Below are 18,589 nucleotides of genomic sequence, written 5' to 3'. Positions count from 1 at the left end.
AGGGGTTTGGTTCTAGGGCTTAGTTCGTCTGCCCTGTGGCTGGGGGTCCTGAGAGCCCCTGGAAGATGGAGTGAGGCAGCAGGGCTTGTGGGCTCAGCCAACTGCAGGACCACCAGCAGGCCGTCCCCCGACCCCCCTCCTCTCACCACTGGCTCCGACAGGCGTGTGGGACCAGGAGGGAGCGAGTGAAGCATGCAGTGGAGTCAGTGATTGGGAAGCAGCCGTCTGCTTTGGAGCAGGGGTGGCGCGCTTCTGGTTTAGCTCGGCCAAGGGCAGGGCCCTCTGGAGCGGGGGTGGGACCTCTCCTCTGCCAGGGCCATTGGGTGTTTATTACATCACTCGCCGCCACATCCAGTGACCAGCTTAGGAATCACGTTGGTCTGCAAAAGCTCCCAGACTTACTGAACTCTGAGTCCCGCTGACGGTTGCTGAGGCAGGGCAGCCCCAGCGCTGCGGCCTCGGGCGGACGTCCCACCCTGCTCTGAGGAGGGAGGCAGCCTCAGCATCGCTGTCGGCTTCGTGGGGTGGCGGTTGGTGTGGAAATCAGTGGGCGCTCGGTGGGGGGAGACATAGGTGGGCGTGGGGTGAAGGGAGAGCAGGAGGGCTGGGAAGCCCTTGCAGAGGAGATGGTGGGGGCATGGTGCTCTGGGTTCTACCCTCCGTGTCTTTGCAGAGGCTGCTGGCAAAGCTGCAGAGCTGGGAGCGACTGGACCAGAGCACGGGCTTGAGCATCAGGTAGGCGGAGGGGCCTGGCGCCGGTGTCTCCTTCTCGGTGTAGCTAACGCCTTTGGCAGGCGGGCCCAGCCTCCCACCCTCTCCAGCAGAGGCCCTGGCAGCGGCGGCTCAGGAAGTCGGTGCCCCTCCCTGCCAGGTCTGCATAGCATCCTCACGTGGAAACGAGGCGGGGCAGGGCTGGACACCGGGGTGGCTTAGCTGACCAGCTGCTCACCGCGGCCATGTGTGACATCTGCCCTCGGCACCTGCCCTCATGTGCTGCGCCTTCTTCCCCCTCTCACCCTGGCCCCACCCGGGTCCTGCTGAGAACCAGCAAGCTCCCAGCGTGTGATCCAGTGTTCGCAGTAAATGGTTTAGGCTGGAACAAGTCTGCGCACGCACAGCCAGGAGGGGCCGGTGTTTGGCCTGCATTGTGGGGCTGGATTGAGGGACTTTCTCTTGTACGGACTGAGGACGTGGTTGTTTCTGGGAGCTCAGTCCTGTTAGGTGCTCGTGGTGAGGGGCAGTGGGCTGAGTGTTCAGGGTGAGAAGGAAAACACGGTGACAGAGGGTTGTTGTCCAGTCAGGCCCTTGCAGCGGCTTCCCCTCCTTGTCGGTGGACCTAGTGCCTGCCAGCAGGCGCGGCAGGAGGTGGAGTGACAGCTGCTGGGCTGTGGGGTGGCCCTCTCGGGCACAGCTTGAGGGGCTGAGCTGGGCCTGGTCCTCTGGTGGGCAGGACGGCATCTTTACCCCAGCTGTCCTTCCTCCAGCCTTCCTCTGCTACTGCTGCCCGGGTCCTGGCACCCCCAGACCACCGGCTCAGCAGCCCTGTCTGCCTCGCTGCCCCCTTCTGGCGGGGGGCGGGGGGGCGGAGGGCAGAAGGCTGGTCATCTGGATTGACTGCTGCCCGGGCAGGGCCTGTGGTGTTAGGGAGCCTCGTGCTGTGCACCTGCTGCATGGTCTGCAGCCTTAGTTTCCCAGTGTCTCCTGGAGGCTGGCCGAGGGCGGAGCCTGTTAGCGAGCTGCCTGTGATTGCCGGGGATCGCTGCTCTCAGCCGCAGCTGCTCCCGCTGGCATGGCGGGCTCCAGCTGTCCACCCCTCGCAGGTCTCCTCGTTTTCCTTTCGTCTCTGAGTCAGAGCACAGACGGGGCTGCTGTTTCCTCTTGAACTCCACCTGCAGGACTCATACTCACAGAGGGCGGCCCAGCAGGGCCCACGTGTCTCATGCTTCCTCCTGTTCTCTAGCTTATTAACTCACCCAAAAGCTCCCCTCCTGCCTCAGGCGCACTCGTCAGGAGAGAAACCTCCGTGACTTCTCTCTTGTGCGGGAGATCAGAGGCCCTGGCGGCGGGTGACACCAGCCTGCTGAGCGCCCAGCGGGCCTCGGCCGCAGCGTCAGGCCCAGGCTGCGCACAGCCGTGCATCGGCCAGGTGTTCTGGGCTCCGTGGCCAGGAGGGAAGGGCAGCCGCTCCCTGCTCCTATCGGCCCAGTTTTTCCCTCTCTGGGAAGGGAATGCAGTGCTTGCTCCTGGCGCTCCTGGGTTAAAGACCGTGCCTTAGAGCTGCCTGCACCTGGGAGGCTGCCTTCACGGAGGCAGGAGATCCTCCCCGCGGGAGGCCTGGTGCTCCCGCGCTCTGGTTGTTGTGTCTGGGCCACCTCTGGGCCCCTCGGGGACCTCCGCTCCTCACCTCCCCTGTCCCCACTTCGGGGGCAGGCCTTCACCTCCTCGGTGCGCGCCCCCCTGGAGTGGGTCTGTTGTCATGGAGCAGGCGGTGGCCTCAGAACCGTGCTGTGAGGATGCCGTCACCAGAGCCACCTGGGAGTTTGGCACAAATGCAGACTCCTGGGCTGAACTGGCCCAGCGGTCAGCCTGTCCACGTGCTAGACTTGAGTCTTGGGGTGACATTGAACACCATGAAGAGGGGCTGGCCATCTTTTTGCTACTTTTTGGCACTTAGAGACTCTGAGCAGGGAGCCCTTATTGATGGCACTGAGTGCGGAGGTGGAAATGGCAGCGGGATGCAGGACGGGACACGTGGGGTCCCTGCAGGAGGGTGTCCGAGGGGAGATGGCCCTGTCTGGGAGGTGTGTGCTGAGCGTGATGCCACCTGGTGGTGGGGGTGGGGTCAGCCATGCGGGTTCCGTGCGTAGAGATGGCGCAGGGCTGCTCAGAGCCTGCCAAGGTGGGTGGATGTCTGTCTGGCCTGGATTGGCCCCCATGTGTGGTGTGGTCTCTGTGCCGCTGCTCCCACATCCCTAATGGAAAGGCTTTTCTAGAACATTGGGTTCCCAGCAGGGCTCATGGGTCTTTGAGAGTTTGATCAATTCACAGACTTTCTCCTGATGACAACGCATGTTTGCATGTGTGGGGGTAGACACGACTTTGCGTGCCAGTTCAGGACCCACTACCCTGAAGCATGATCAGCGGCTCTGCCGGCAGCAAGTTGGGGTTTGGGAGATGCCCCGAAGCAGGGATTCGAGGGGCTGGAGGGCATTTCGGTTCGGCCTGCTGGGCTTGAGTCTGTTTAGCTTTCCTGTGAAGGTGCTGTCATAATTTTGGGACCGAGACCACTCATTTGGGGCATGTCATGAGCTCAGGTTCTGGCCTGTGTCCAGTGCCTCTGTGGGTTTTTGAGAGCTGTCAACCCTGCCCCCCCTGCCCTAGAGCTGCCCTGAGTTCAGGCCTGTGGCTCCTCCTGGCCCATTGCCAGCCCCCAGACGACTTCCTTGCCAAAACCTGGATTGGTTGTGTGGGAGTGGCGGGTGGTCTGCCATCTGACAGTTCCTGCCTGCCTTTGGGTGGCCACCGCTTCACTGTTGACTGTCCTACCTGCTCTGTTCTTTCTATGTTTTTAACATGTTCTTATTGATTTTAGAGAGAGAGGAAGGGAGAGGGAAAGAGAAACACTGATCCGTTGCTGCCCTCACCCAACCTGACGGGGGATTGAACCTGCATCTTGGGTATGTGCCCTGACCGGGAATCAAACCGGTGACCTTTTGGTGCATGGGATGATGCCCAGCCCATTGAGCCACTCCTCAGGGCCACCTGCTCTGTTCTTTTTTTAATTTTTATTTTTTATTAAGGTATTATATATGTACATATCTTACCATTGTCCCCCCCACTCCCATACATGCCCTCCCTCCCCAGAGTTTTGTGTCCATTGGTTGTACTTATATGCATGCATACAAGTCCGTCGGTTGATCTCTTATCTCCCCCATATTTCCCTCCCCTCTCCGCTGTAATTTGACAGTCTGTTTGTTGCTTTACTGTCTCTGTATCTATCTTTTTGTTCATCAGTTTATAATGTTCTTTATTATCCATAAATGAGTGAGGTCATGTGGTGTTTTTCTTTCATTGATTGGCTTATTTCACTCAGCATAATGTTCTCCAATTCCATCCAGGTTGCTGCAAATTATAAGAATTCCTTCTGTTTTATGGCAGCATAGTATTCCATTGTGTAGATGTACCATAGTTTTCTGATCCAATCATCTGCTGATGGGCACCTAGGCTGTTTCCAGATCTTAGCGATTGTAGATTGTGCTGCTATGAACATAGGGGCACCAGCTCTGTTCTTGACCAGCCTCTTGACACTGCTACACCCCTGGGGTCTGGAGTCCGAGTTCTGAGCGAGCCTTCTCCGCGTGGAGCGCCTCTGGACAGGACCCCCCTCCTGGGTGTGCAGGGGCTCTGGCCGCATGTGGGGACAGATCGCCTGGAGAGCCACATCCCCAAGGCGTCCGCGAAGAAATGTGCTCAGGAGGGCAGGACTGGTCACTCTCCTCCCACTTTGGGATTTCTTACATCCTGAGGAGCCCAGAGGTACTGGGGTGGCGCGTTGGCTGGTGGGTAACCATGTTGACCTGGAGGGGAGCCCCGCATCTGCCGGAGCAGCTTGTCGGCCGTGGGGATGCCGATACCTGTCTCCAGCCCCTGGCCGGGACCAGGCAGGTGGGCCTCATCTTTGCCTCAGTGTGGGTGTGAGGGGATGGGCACAGGCCGCGCCAGGTGGGTGCCGATGGGGAGGACGGAGGCGAGTCTGGTATGGGTGCTCTGTCCCAGGCTGTGAAGGGGCCTGTGTATTCCGTGGCAGCAGTGCGGAGGGGACGGGTGTGGAGGGGGCGGCATGCCGTCTGTGAAGGGCTGGGCCGTGCCTCGGAGCAGTGTGGGCTGATGGGGAATGATTTGAAGCACTAGATGAAGGTGGGCACCAGGGGGCACTCTTCGACGTGTCTGTGCCACCTAGACAGGATGCTTGGGGCACTGGGGAATGGAGTAACCGAGAGGCTGGTAGGCAAACGGAGGACAGTTCGCCGGAGTGAGGTGCTTGTCCTTGGGCGTTAGTGCACTCCCGTCACCGTGGAAGAGGGGCCACCGGCCGCCTCAGAGGCGCAGAAGCAGGATCTGAACAGCAGCCTGTGGCGCTGGCGGGCGGGTGCTGCCAGGCGAGCTGGGCGGGGCCGTGCTTCTGTGTGAGGAGGGCCCCCGAGCAGTGCCGCGGGGGGATGGGGAGCGGGCAGGGCCCCGCTGGCAGAGGAAGAAGCCTGTCTGTGCTTGGAGGTGACGAGGTATTGATGCAGGAAATCCCACAGAATCGATAAGAAGCTCCTGCCTACGTGAGCTTAGCAGGGTCACAGGACCCAGGAAGCACGTACATTGATTCGGTTTCTGTGTCCTGGCAGCAGCACGGGGAAGTACATCGCCTTACCCAGAAACACGCAGTCCTCGGGGATGAGTGCACACCGTCTGTGAGATCTGTTCCCTGACAACCGGAAGCGGTTGCTGAGAGAAATTACAGATAACCTAGGGGTAAGATAAGTGGAGGGAGGCACTGATTCCGTGGCTTGACACCCAGCCTGTCAGGAGGTCAGTGTGCTGAAATGGCTCCACACGTGCCCCCAGTTAAAGTCCCAGCGGGCTTTTTGACAGAAATCGACAAACCGATTCTGAAACTTCCAGAGAAACGACCAGGGACGGGAATGGCTCAGCGTCTGGAAAAGCACGGTGCAGGGCTCACAGCGGCCGGTTCACCGGACACACCGGAACCGCGTCACCACGCCCCGCAGCCGGTGCGAGAGACCTGCGCTCAGCGGAGCAGGGGAGGTCAGGAACGCCCACGAGGGAGAGGTGATGGAGTCCCAGGAAGGCAAGGTGGCAATTCGGTGGGAGACTTTTCAATGCCCGGTGCTGGGCCAGGGGACCCCGGGGCACTCCCTCCGGGCAGACCTCAGGGTGCAAACCAGAGTCCCCAGAACCCCAAAACACAACCACCAGTGGAAAACGGGGACGGTGGAGTTCACCCACATTTGAAGCCTTTGCTCTCAGAGGACTTGAGAAGAGGCCCGCTGCGGCCGAGGAAGCCTTCGCAGGTGTGCGTGATGGAGGCCGTGTGCGCGTGGCGCAGCTGGGGCGCCGTGCCAGCAGTAGGAAGACCAGGTGTAAGCCGTGGGCAAAAGAGGAACAACGACGTTACCAGCAGCAGAAAGATGGGAACGCGAGTGGGAAGGGGAGAGGTGCTCGGCGCCGTCGTTGCGGGAGCGTGCGGCCCGCGGGGAGCACTGCAGCTGCCAGCTCCCTGGCCACAGGTCGACAGTAGCCACTGAGCACTGGGCCAGGCGGTGCTGCTTAAACCTTCACTCTGAGAAGGAGCCCATCCCTGAGCTTGTCCAAGGCCACGGGCAGCCCAGGCTCTGCCAGCTTGCCTGCACTTGGGGGCCTGGAGCCAGTGGCGGGGGCTCACAGGGCAGCCATTTCCTGCAGCTGATAGAGACAGTGGAGTGAGCGCCTGGCTGATAGGAAAAGTGGCGTCTTCGTCCCCCATCTCGCCTGGCCAGCGGGCCTGTGTCACAGCGCCCTGGCCTGTCACATGCTGTAGTGGTGCCTGGGGTGCCCTTCGTGGAGGATGGGGCTGAGAGGTGCCCCCCAGGTTGGCAGCAGGGCAGACTGCTCTCGCCCGTGCAGCCTGTAGGCAATGCTGGTGAATCCTGGTGCATCTTTCTAGAATGCGGGTGCACCTGCGAGCGCCATGCACCCCTTTAGGTGGGCTCACACTGCAATGCTGCCCTGCACCTGCGTGCCCTTAGTCTCTGCCGGGTTTTGGCAGCTGCACCGTGGCTGGGCAGTTACGCTGGCAAGCGCTCTGCAGTGTGGGTGAGCCCTGCGGCCCCTCAGGCCCCCTGTTGGCCATGTCGGTGGTTTTCGGTGTGTGTGTGTTAGTTCTCCGCTAAGCAGTGCTGGGTCAGTTGGGTAAATTCTTAGACGGAGAAGTTTTACTCAGAAGAGGCCTTTGAAGTGGAGACGGTGCCAATGGCCCGGAGCGGGAGCGTGCTCCTCCCATTTCCATTCTGTGGGTGCCACCCGCTCCGGGCAGTGCGCACTCACAGGTCGAGGCCGAGCGAACCTCCGGCAGTGAGGGCAGGGCTCGTGTGGGGCTGTCAGGAAGCAGGCTGAGCGCTTGGTTTCGGCGAGGACCTTGTCTGGGAGATGGGCTGCGGGTGGAGTCCCTCTGCCAAAGCCTCTCATTTCCCAGAGGAACCGGCGGGCCGTGGCAGGGACGCTCTGTCCTCTGTGCCGAGTCTGGCCTGGTTTCCGTCAGGCCGGAAGGCGTGATCGTCTGTCCGTGTGAGCCCAGCTCGTGGGCTGGAGAGCTGCTGAGGGGCGGGGCGGGGTGGGAGGCAGGTGGGTTGCTGGCTCTGAAGCCTGCCTGCTCCCCGCCTCCAAGCTGCTGACCGTCACCTGGAGCGGAGGCTGCGGCGACAGTGCCGACCTGGACGATTCCCAAAAGCGCTGTAGGCTGGCCAGGCGACGGGAACTCGTTTCCCTGATGTGTGAGGCCAATTAGGCGGACAGCGAGGGGAGCGCGCCATCCTGCAGGAGCTCACGGACCGCTGCACCCTTCATTACCCCGGCGCCGCGGCCGCTCCGGCACCCCCGTGCTGCCCATCCACACCGAGCTGTCGGTGCGTGGGAGGCGGGGAGCTGTCAGCATCGCGGTCCCTTTTAATTGGTCTTGGTTGGTTTTCTTTAGACAGGGAGTGGGCGGGGGGAGCAGTGCTTTACCTTCTGGGTCCTCGAGAGCCCGCCCGCCCTCTGGTCTGCTTGCTGATGCCTCGGGTCGCAGCACGGCTTCTCGTTGTTTGATGGTTGTCAGCGTTCAGACAGCAGACCAGTCCGACTGTCATGTCTCTGACCGGGCAGGGCAGGGTCCCCAGGGCATCTTGGGCTGAAAGCTGAGGGAGCGTTTGGGATGAAGAGGGGAGGGTTCTGCTGAGTTCGTGGGGTGGGGCGAGGAGAGCACCCAGGACAAGACAGCGGCCGGGGCAGGCCGGGAGAAGCCCGGGGGGCCCTGGGGCCGTGAGGGGAGACATGGTGAAGGTTGAAGTAGCTGACCAGCTACGACAGAGTCTGCTTTGGAACAGGTGGCAGTGGAGGTGCAGGTCCGTCCGATGCTGGCCTCGGGGGGAGGGGGGAATAGGGGGGTGCGAGGAGCCAGCATTCCTACACGGTCATCGCTTCTGGTCATCGCCTTCCGTGGCAGCTGCAGGCGGTGCTGCTGCGTTTTACTGACCGGAGCCCTGCGCCTCCTGCTGCGAAGAGCAGGGGGCAGGGAGAAGCCGTGGGCCTGATGCCCGGCTGGGCTGCTTCCGTGGCCTCCCGCACCTCCCCCTGATGGCTGCTTTGTTCCCGGCGGACATTCCTGAGCTTTACAGTCAGGCACGTGCTGGGTGCTAGGTTGTGGCTAAACCAATGAAGAGCCATCGTGCAGGCCTCCCAGCTCCAGCTGAAATGCTTTCTGTGTGTTTGTTGTCCTCGCAGGACACAGCTGCAGGTCGGCAGGGCCTGCTCTGAGCACTCCCAGGCCCCGCAGCCAGCACACAGGTGTGTGGGGCATGGCCCCGGAACAGCTGGTTCTTGGCCTGAGGCTGGGAGCACGTTCAGGCAGAGGAAGTGGTTTGTTCAGACACAAGCGGAGGCAGTGGGTGTGCTGAGATGTCCCGCAGTCCCCAGGGGTGCTCGCCAGAGTGCGTGGCGGGTGAGCATGGAGAAGGGGCTGGGAGCAGATCCTGATGGTGTTTTGGGTTACGCTGAGGAGGGGCTGCATCCTGAGGTGACAGGTGGGCACACCCATCGGTGGGTCCCTGTCCTCCCGAACTTGTAGAGCGGGCCTGGGCCTTGGCTAGGCCACGCCCGCTGGGTGTGCGTGGTTTCCGACACGCTGCGGGTTTCTGAGTCTGCAGGGCGGGCGGGGAGTGTCCCCCACGAGACGAAGGTGCCGTCAGGCTCCGGCAATGCCAGAGCCTGGGGTTGGGAGTCTCCGCCAAGCTGCAGGCTGGGCAGAGTGGGCGAGGGGGTGGCTCTCCCTGCTGGAAGCCTGCAGCCGACAAGGTGTCAGGTCAAGGCCAGGCTCTCCCCAGTCTGTCCTTCCCTGTCCTCTATAGGCGAGTGCCTGCTCCCCGACCCCCGCCCTCTCCTGAAGGACTGGGATTTGGGGAAACATCAATCACGTATTTATTCTTTGCACATTTCTCTGCGGACTGGCCATCTGCCAGCAGGGCTGGCTCTGGGGCTGTGGAGTCCCAGGGTGCAGCCTCTGACCTCACCGCGCGGGGACAGCCTGCCCCCTCAGGCCGGGCTGCCGATGCGGCGTGGCCTTTTCCGGGAGCATCTCCCTGGGAGGCAGGCCTTGGCTGTGCTTCTCTGGATGTGGAAAACGACGTGGCAGACGGCCAGCCTTCCTCCGTGCTGGACAGCGTGGCTGCGAGAGGCCGCAGGGCTTGCTGTAGGACAGCCCTGCTCTGACGAGGCCTGCACTGGCCGACAGGACACCCTTCCAGGCTGCGGTCGCCCTGCAGGGTGACTGCCCGAGAACGCGCCAGCCCATTCTTGCCGGCATCTCACTCGCCCCGCCTCCCAGCTCTGTGGGTGAAGCAGAGAGGTGCTCCACGTGGCACAGGGCGGGCCAGAGATGCCAGGGTCATCCAGCCAGTGTATGGTGCCCTTGTTGGGTTGCGGGGCTGGTCCTGGCACATGGTGGGCTCTGCCCTCCATAAGCTCCATCCATCTGGCTGGCCACATGGCTCCGTGCAGCTGGGCCCTGCATCTCTGTGAGCAGGCCAGTCTGCTGCTGGCACCCCCGGGCTGCTGACAGGGAGCTGCCTATCCACTTAGCCCGGCAGCACGGGGCACATGCGGGCAGGAAGCCCATCCGCTGACGGCAGCTCTTTACGACCTGATGGCTCCCAGCTGAACTCCCGAGGAGGGCTGGAGCCTGCGGGCTGACCTGCCTTTGCTCGGGCTGGGCACCTTCTGCAGCTCAGACTTGCTCTTCATGGGGGAGGCTCTGCAGCAGCGCTGGACAGTAATTATCAGGGAGAGGAAGGTGTTTTAACTTCTGAGGGGGTACCCCAATACTGTCTTGTTTGTGGAGGAAGCTGAGTTAGAAGATTATCAATTAACTAGAGGCCCGATGCATGAAGATTCGTGCAAGAATGGGCCTTCCTTCCCCTGGCTGCTGGCACCGCCTTTGCTCTGCCTGGAGCCGCCTTCCCGGCTTCCCACGCTGCCCAGAGGCCCAGAGCAGCTGGGGTGGTGTGGAACGCCTGCATTGTTGCCATGGCGACAACGCAAGCTTCCCAGTCACTTGGTGCCTGTGTATGCAAATTAATGCTCCATATTTGTTGGGCTAATTTGCATACCCACTCCTGATTGGTGGGTGTCACAAAGGTACGGTCAGTTTGCATCTGTCTCTTTTATTAGTATAGATTCTTTATTATATAAAACTACTTTCCAGTTTGGTGGCACCAGCAGTCCTCCGCAGTGGGGTGGGCGCTGTCTGCTGCCATGTGGTCTCAGAGCTCTGCTGCTGCCCACCTTGAACCGGCAGTGGGTGGAGTCCAGGTGGAGGACTGTTAGACACAGCTGTCTGTTTCCCAGGTGCTCATCTTGGCGCCTGCTCTTCCTGTGTTGCTGGTGTTCACTGCAGTGAGGTCTCGGTATATCTTTTCTCTTATTAGGATTGTAGTTACAGAATGCAGCCTTGCTCATCTTTTGGAATAGGGAAGTTGTCGCTCACTGGTTTGAGAGAAGGCTCCTTAAGTTGAACTAACTCTTGGAAAATTAGATTTGTTTTTAGTAAATTGAGAAGAGTCACTGGTAACTATTACTGGTGTTTTGCTGTGGGCATTATCATTGTTTACTAGTAGCCCCGTGCACAAATCCATGCACCAGTAGCTTGCTACTGCTCTCCTGTAGCTCTCCGTCTGCTGCCCTGCCCTCCTGTAGCTGCCCCTTCTCCTCTGTCCCCCCTCACAGCTCTCCGCTGCCTGCTTGTAGTTCACTGCCCCACCCTCCTGCAGATCTGTGATCCTGTCCTTATGCTGTCGGTTGTGACGCCTCATGGCATAATGGGTAATTAGCCTATTCCTCTTATTATATGGGATTAAAGTTTAGCTGCAGTGTCCTAGATGGCCCAGTAGGGCTCGCTACCAAGTTGTCGAACCTGGAGTCTTAGGATACAAGGACTTTTGGTAACAGTCCGCATACTCTCTCTTGTTTCAGCCGCTGAGCAGGTGAGGCTTGTTTTTCACTGAACAGTGGGCACCTGTGATGGAATGGCTGTAGGGTGAAGGCTGGCAAGTTTTTCCTGGAGAGTCAGGCAGTCAGAGCTAGGGCCTGTGGCCCGGAGGTCTCTGTGCATGTAGCATGGACCAGGGCGGCCTCCCTTTGGGCCAGGTGGGCACTCTCCCTGCTGACACTGGGCGTGCCCAGGGCAAGCAGGCCCTTGTGACCCCGTCAGGAAGGTGCCACAGGGTCCCTGTCACCCTTGATATCTGAAAGCGGGTGTGACCGCTGCTTCAGGGTATAGTGCTGGCCAGCCATCTCAGAGCCGCACCGCCTCCTTTCCCGGTGGCTTGTGCAAACACAGGATCCGGCGTCGCTGTCTTCCCAGGTCTGGTTTGGGAGCATCTGTGCACAGGACGCCACCGCGCTTGAGGGTGGTGAGTGGAATGGAACCGACTTGAGTAGGTGTCCCGAGTCCCGGATTCAGCACCTGTTGAGTGGGGATCATGCTGTACAGTCAGTCTCCCTGCAGGCCTGGAGGCCCCTGAAGGCAACTTCTTCCTCCTTTTTAAAAAAATATATCTTATTGAATTTTTACAGAAAGGGAGAGGGATATAGTGTTAGAAACATCGATGAGAGACATGGATCAGCTGCCTCCTGCATACTCCCTACTGGGGATGTGCCCACAACCAAGGTACGTGCCCTTGACTGGAATTGAACCCAGGACCCTTGAGTCTGCAGGCTGACACTCGATCCACCGAGCCAAACCGGTTAAGACAAGGCAACTTCCTCTTTAGCGAAGAGTGCAGAAGGCGGAGTCCCTTGCCGATTGGCTCCCAGGGCTGAGAGACTCTCCTTTCTGTCTTGTCTCCGTTCTGGTGGCTGAGTTCCCAGAACAGGTGTTGCAGTCCCATCTGTTCCACTAACAGGCATTTGTTGAGCGATCACTGCGTGGCAGACCTGAGTGGAAGGCAGCACGGAGAGCAGAGCGTCGTCACGGCACAGGTGCTGAGGGTGGGCTGGGCCAGAGCAGGACTGATCTTTCCGTGAGGGGCGGCCACCAGAGCTGGGCTGGGGGCGCCGAGTCTCGCCCCCTTGATGGCTGGGCCACCGAGGGAGCTGGGATGGAGCTGCCAGCTGCTGTGCAGGAGCGGGGACGAGCGCTCTTGGTCAGCTGTTCCCTTCTTGTGTCTGCAGCCCCTCCGGAGGGTGAGCCTGCCGCTTCCCAGCGCCCTCCTCCCGCTGCCGGGCGCCTGACTCCGTGTGTGTCCCCCACTCTGCGCCAGGAGCCGTGCCGTCTGGTGGTACAGGCCGGCGTGCTGGTCTCTGTCAGGTCCCGTCTCGGTGCGGAGTGCTTCCCTTTCCTGACAACCCTTGCCAATTAGCTTTATTTAATTATCTCCCAGGGCTAAGCTTGAATACATTCTGTGTTAAATTCACAGTTTCCCCCTTTCTAAACGAAACGGACTTAATATCCTTGTTAAAATCTGATTAAAACTAAAATTGAGTTTTTTGAAGTCTGATTATTCCATGAAATGGAATTTTTAAACCTAATTACTGCTGGATTTGCATAGACTTTTCAGCACCATTGAAAGGAAAGTTGAAGTAAATGTATTAATGGCATCCTTTCCTGTCGTTTCCTTGGGGCGTGGCAGGTGGGAGGGACGCGGCCTTCTTTCCCTCCGTAGGCAGCTTGTCTGAGACTGTTCCTCGGAGGGCCAGCTCCCACGGAGTCTGAGCTCAGCCTCACTCCTCCGCCTGCACCCTCCGCCAGCTCCCACGGGCGGCGGCCTTTCCAGGGCACGTGGCTGCCCCCGTCTCCCTGTAGTGCAGGCTCTTACCTTTGAGGAGGAGATGGAGGGGGATGATTGTAGCCTCTGGGTTTCCCCTTTTGGTCCCAAAGATGGATTCATAATTAATAGCTACCTTCAACCTAATTCTGGATCACATTGGTATCGTTAAAAGTAGAAACAAACTCACTCTTACATATATACTATTGGCCCGATGCACAAATCTGTGCACGTTGGAAGGAAATTAATTAGAAAAATATTTTAACTTCGCTCTCCGCCCTTTCTCTGTAACAGAAGTGTCAACCAAATTCACAATTGACAATGACAGATCGAAGCACACGTGTGTGATTGGCGCCAGTGAGATCTTTATATGTATCACACGTGTGAGTCAACTTAACCTTTTATAGATATAGAATAAACTTGCTTAATTAGTCCTGCTTTCTGATGCAGCTAAACTTTTTCCAGCCCAGTGAAGCACCCCAACTTCTCTTTCAGGTAATTGTCAGCAACACAGCAGGAAATATCAACACGAAGCAGGGTGTTATTTTAGATCACACAGAAAGAACAAAGGGTGAAATATTTAACTGCAGCAGTGTCTGATTATAGTCTGTGCAGTGACAAAAAACCTGAAGTCATTTTCAAGGTCCACCATTTCTTACTTCTGTTCAGTCGGGTCAAGTTTCTAAGCTTTCTAAATGTCCATTTTCCGGCTAATGAAAAGAAAATAGGATTCCACCGAGTCTTCCATCTGCCTACTCCAGGGCTTCTGTGAGGATCAAATGAGATGAGAGGTGAAAACGCTTCACAGTTTTTGGTTAAAGTGTGAAATGTTTGCACCTGCCTATAAAGCAAATCGTGTTCCTGGGCTGCAGAAACTCCAAGGAGGCTAGTCCCTAGGGAGAGGAAGCCGGGCGTTGCTACATGACATCATTACCAGGCGCCCACAACCATTGCTTCCGAGCTGGGCCGGGGGCCACATTTTGTGCCGTGGAGTCTCAGCAGCATTGGCTACGATTTGGTGGGCTGTCGCTCTGGGGTGGTGGCGTGGCCTGTGTCCCACGTGGGGGAAGCCAAGTGTTGCTTTGTGGACACCAGGTCCGTGGTGCCATTTCTTTGTAAATGGCCAGTGCGCGTCACAGCAGCTCGTTGTTGAACATCTGCCCCCTGGTGGTCAGTGCGCATCGTAGTAACTGGTCGGACAGTTGGACACTTAGCATATTAGTTTATATATATATATTGATTAATTTCAGAGAGGAAGGGAGAGGAAGAGATAGAAACATCAATTATGAGAGATAATCATTGATTGGCTGCCTTCTGCATGCCCCCCACTGGGGATTGAGCCCACAATCTGGGCATGTACCCTGACTAGGAATCAAACCGTGACCTCCTGGTCCATAGGTTGACACTCAACCACCGAGTCACGCCGGCCAGGCTGCCTCTGTCTTTGTTTGGACCCCAACAGGAACAACTGGATTTCCTTGTCAGCTGAGTTGGTCTTATAAAACCTCTCCTGACTTGTCACGTGTGAAAATGAATTGTGCTAGTTAATCCTTACCCAAGGGTATGTTTTTACTGAGAGAGAGAGAGAGAGAGAGAGAGAGAGAGAGAGAGAGAGAGAGAAACACTAACTGGCTGCCTCCTGCATGTGCTCCTCCTGGGATGGAACCTGCAATCTGGGCATGTGCCTTGACTGGAAATGGAACCATGACCTCCCGGTTCATAGGACAACACTCAACCACTGAGCCACGCGGCTGGCCCCAGAGGTCCATAAAGGTCTCCAGCATCGGGGAGTTAAAAATACTTGTGGAAAAATAACTCAGCCAAAATAAGTAAATCCTTTCCAGCCAAGTCATGTTTTTTCTGAAACATTTTACAGAGATTTAAGTTGTTTCGTGTTCTTCTGTGTCAGTCAGGGGCATGTAAACTGTTACTGAGTCTCTGGGCAGAGCTTATTTAAACAGCAAACAGCCCTGGCCAGCATGATGGGTGGGTAGAGCATTGGTCCGCTCCCAAAGGGTGGAGGGTTCAATTGCTGGTCAAGGACATGCACCTGGGTGCAGGTTTGATCCCAGCCCCTGTCGAAGCTCATGCAGGAGGCACCAGTTGATATGTCTCTCTCACATTGATCTCCCCTTCTCCCTCTCTCCCTCTCTCCCTTTCTCTTTCTCTCTCTTCCCCCCTCCCTCCCTCCCTCCCCCCCCCCCCACACTCTCAGAAAATTAATAGAAAAATATGGCCAGGTGAGGATTAACAAACAAGCAAAGAAACAAACACACATACCCATCTTGCAGGTCCCATCTGCGCCGCTCCAGCTCCCGGGCGGGGCGCCAGCCAACACCTGGGAGGGCACGCTGCTGCGGGCGGTGGGGAGCGTGGTGACCGTCTGGGCAGACCTGGGACAGCGGAGGGGCCCGTGGAGCGGCATCTGCAGACAGACAGACAGACAGCATCTCTGACTGAGATGGCTGCTTTCCCTCCGCGTAGCATAGGGGTGTCGAACTCAATCAGAGAAGGGGCCAAAATCTAAAATCCAGCCTAAATCGTGGGCCGAATGGTTTACTGAACAGTCATAAACTGACAATGTCATAAACTGACAGCGGAGTGCAGTGATGACAGCGCGGTGCGGGCCACATTGCAAGGCCTGGCGGGCTGGATTTGGCCCGCGGGCCGTGTGTTTGACACATGTGGCGTAGCACCTTCCGGGAGACTGGAGAGAGGCAGGAGCGGGTGATACCAATTTAGAAACAGGGACTTGCCCTGAGGAACCGCTCAGTCCGCAGCTGGGAGCAGTCATCTGGGGAGAGCCAGACGCTGCTCACCAGTCTCCACTTTCCTCTGAAGCGAAGAGCTGAAACGTAGCCGTGGAACAGGGAGGGGAAGTGGGCCGCCCGATGAAGAGAGAGGTGGCTGATGCGCCATCCCTCTGAAATGCTCCCGCTGGGCCGGCGTGGCGGCATCTTCTGGTGACCCGACCCCTTGGCACCAGTGACCACTTGACAGCGTCACTCAGAGCACATGGTTCTGCCAGGCCTCCCAGTGCGTGTGTGTGTGTGTGTGTGTGTGTGTGTGTGCGCGCGCGTGCGCGCGCGTGTTCCCGCACAGCACCAAGCAAAGGCCAAGACCACCAGAGCCGAGGCCCCGCGCCCCCCCCTCCCCCCCCGCACCCCTGACCCCCAGCGCAGGGCCTCGGCGTGACTGCTCCCTCGCCAGCTCTTGCAGGCTCTGTCACCGGCCTGCCCAGCACCCTACTTCAGACAGCACCCCGACCCTCGCACTCTGCCCTGCACTGTTGTTCTTCACGGCAGACGGGTCCCAGAGGCTCTGCCTTTTATCTGGACTCACCTGTGGCCTCGCTTCACTGCGGTGTGAGCTCCATCGCAGCAGGTGCTGCTGATTCTGGTCCGTTTTCCACTGGCCGTGGACCTAGAATAGGGCCTGGCACAAAAGTAGGCTCAGTAAACATTAACTGAACGAACAAAACAGTGTCTGTCCAGCTCCGTTCTACCAGCACCTGAGCTCACAGCGCTGGGTTTCAAGGTCCGCGTTGCTGGTTAAATGATGCTCTAGGCGTGCAGTGAGGTCTGTTTAAAACATGTCTCTGGACAGGCATTTCAGGGGGTGGGCGGGGCCAGGGGGAGCTGGGAGGGAGTGACTAGCGTGCAGGAATGCATCATCCATGGACACAGACAGTGGTGAGGCCTGGGAGGGACAGGTGCGGGATGGAGAAGGTTAATGGGGAAAAGAAAATCAACAAAGGGGACATCTGTCATACTTTCAACAGTAAAGACAATTTAAAAATAAAATAGAATTAAGTAAAGTGAAATAAAGAGAAAAGCACAAAGAAACTTTTTATTTTTTAATATATTTTTATTGATTTCAGAGAGGAAGGGAAAGGGAGAAAAAGACAAACATCAATGATGATTGAAGAATCATCTATTGACTGCCTCCTGCACTCTCCCCCCACCCCCCACAGTCCCCCCAGGAGATCGAGCCTGCAACCCAGGCATGTGGGAATTGAACCGTGACCTCCAGGTTCAGATATCAATGCTCATCCACTGAGCCACACCAGCTGGGCCAAAGAACCTTTTCATATGTTTATATGGAAATGTGGCCAAAATGCATTGCTAAATAAAAAAGAAACATAAGTGGGTGTACCATGCCACCATTTCTATAAAGAAATGGAAAATGAGTAAGCACAGCTACAGTTGATGTGTGTGTAAAAATGTCCAGAATGCACAAGCCAAAACTGGGCTTCCTGCTGGGGAGGGCAGGGATTGCCACTGTGCCTCCATAAAAGCGTTACCATTTGTACCAGGGAAATGCATAGCTGCTCAGAAAGTGGTTTTTTAAAGCCTAGCATTATAAACTTATAGTGCAGAATGAAGTACTATACAAAAACTTCTAAAAAGAAAACAATTACTCCATGATGAGTTAATTCATGAATATATAACTAGAGCCATTTACAATAACACAATCGTATATCACTCCTAAATGTTTAGCCAGGTATTACAATATGAATAGTTTGCATTGCAAGTGGAGCAAAAATACATCAGTAAAACGTTTCCTAGGTAAAATGATCAAGAATGTTACTGATTCCAAAAGTTTGCTGAAGTGGAAAATAAGATGTTTATACATCAAACATTTTAACTTAAAATATTGCTAATACACAAACGTTCCCAAGCTGCAGACTCCTGTGAGTCCACTAACTTGAATTTCATCTTAGATTTTCTGCATGAGCCACAAAACATGCCCATGATTTTAGCTCTGTTTCTTTAAGATGGACACCTCAGTCCTCCTAACCGTTACAGCCTTCCCTCTGAAACTTCTAGTCAGTCACTTGCTTTCTTTACAGAAACTTGGGGGCGATTTTCCTTTGAGACGTTCCAGAGCCTTCAACTTCGTTCTCACAGAAACACGGCTTTCTTCCCAGTTTGTTTTCCGTCAGCCTCTGTAACGTTTAATTAGATTACTTAATTACAGTAATGTGTGAAGCCGGCAGAAACAGACCCGTTTGGGACGGACGCGACGTCTCCTGGGGGTGGCAGGCTGTGCAGCGATGAGCAGGGTGTGAGCGGTGTGGCGTTGGCTCTGAGATCGGGGAGCCATGGGCTGGTGCTGGGGAAGGCCACCGTGTCCAAAGGAACTGTCCTCCTCAGGGTGGGACCAGGGGACTGGGCTGTGTGTGTGCTCTGAAGACATCTGTGTACAATACACTTCACGTCTTTAAAAAGGAGAACAGCCTGCACCCCAACATCGGCAGCTTCTCTCAGTCTCCGCAGGACGCGCCGGCGAGGCAGTACTGGAGGGAGGGGGAAGGGAGGGGAGGGGACCAGGGGCCTGTGGGGCAGTGAACCCCACCCCTGAAGAGGGGAGGCCGCGCAGGCGGCTGCTGCACACCCCTCTGGTCAGGCAGCCCAGCAGCAGGGCCCGGCTCTCCGGCTGCAGGCATGCCCACAGGCCCATGGAGAAAGATGTGCCTGAGACAGTGCCAGCGACAGCTCCGGCCAGGAAGGCCTGTGGCTGGA

At 57.3% G+C, this 18,589-nt stretch overlaps 2 protein-coding genes across 4 annotated transcripts in view; one reads left to right on the top strand and one right to left on the bottom strand.

The window, feature by feature from the left end:
* The window catches only part of NUDT1 (nudix hydrolase 1), a gene marked incomplete at its 3' end in the record, with an annotated part of 283,181 nt that overhangs the window by 25,644 nt on the left and 238,948 nt on the right, over positions 1 to 18,589 (bottom strand). The window lies entirely within an intron of this gene.
* The window catches only part of MAD1L1 (mitotic arrest deficient 1 like 1), a 111,601-nt gene that overhangs the window by 14,924 nt on the left and 78,088 nt on the right, over positions 1 to 18,589 (top strand). For all 3 annotated transcript variants that reach the window (XM_084886254.1, XM_084886253.1, XM_084886252.1), the window contains exon 9: positions 674 to 735. In XM_084886254.1, coding sequence (XP_084742380.1) covers positions 674 to 735 — 62 coding nt within the window. The remainder of the gene's footprint in view (positions 1 to 673; positions 736 to 18,589) is intronic.

This window comes from Pipistrellus hanaki, assembly GCF_964339955.1.
Source record: "Pipistrellus hanaki genome assembly, chromosome: 5".
NCBI lineage: Eukaryota > Metazoa > Chordata > Mammalia > Chiroptera > Vespertilionidae > Pipistrellus > Pipistrellus hanaki.
The sequence above is the reverse complement of the archived record's forward strand: the minus strand, read 5'-3'. Positions and strand labels throughout refer to the sequence as shown.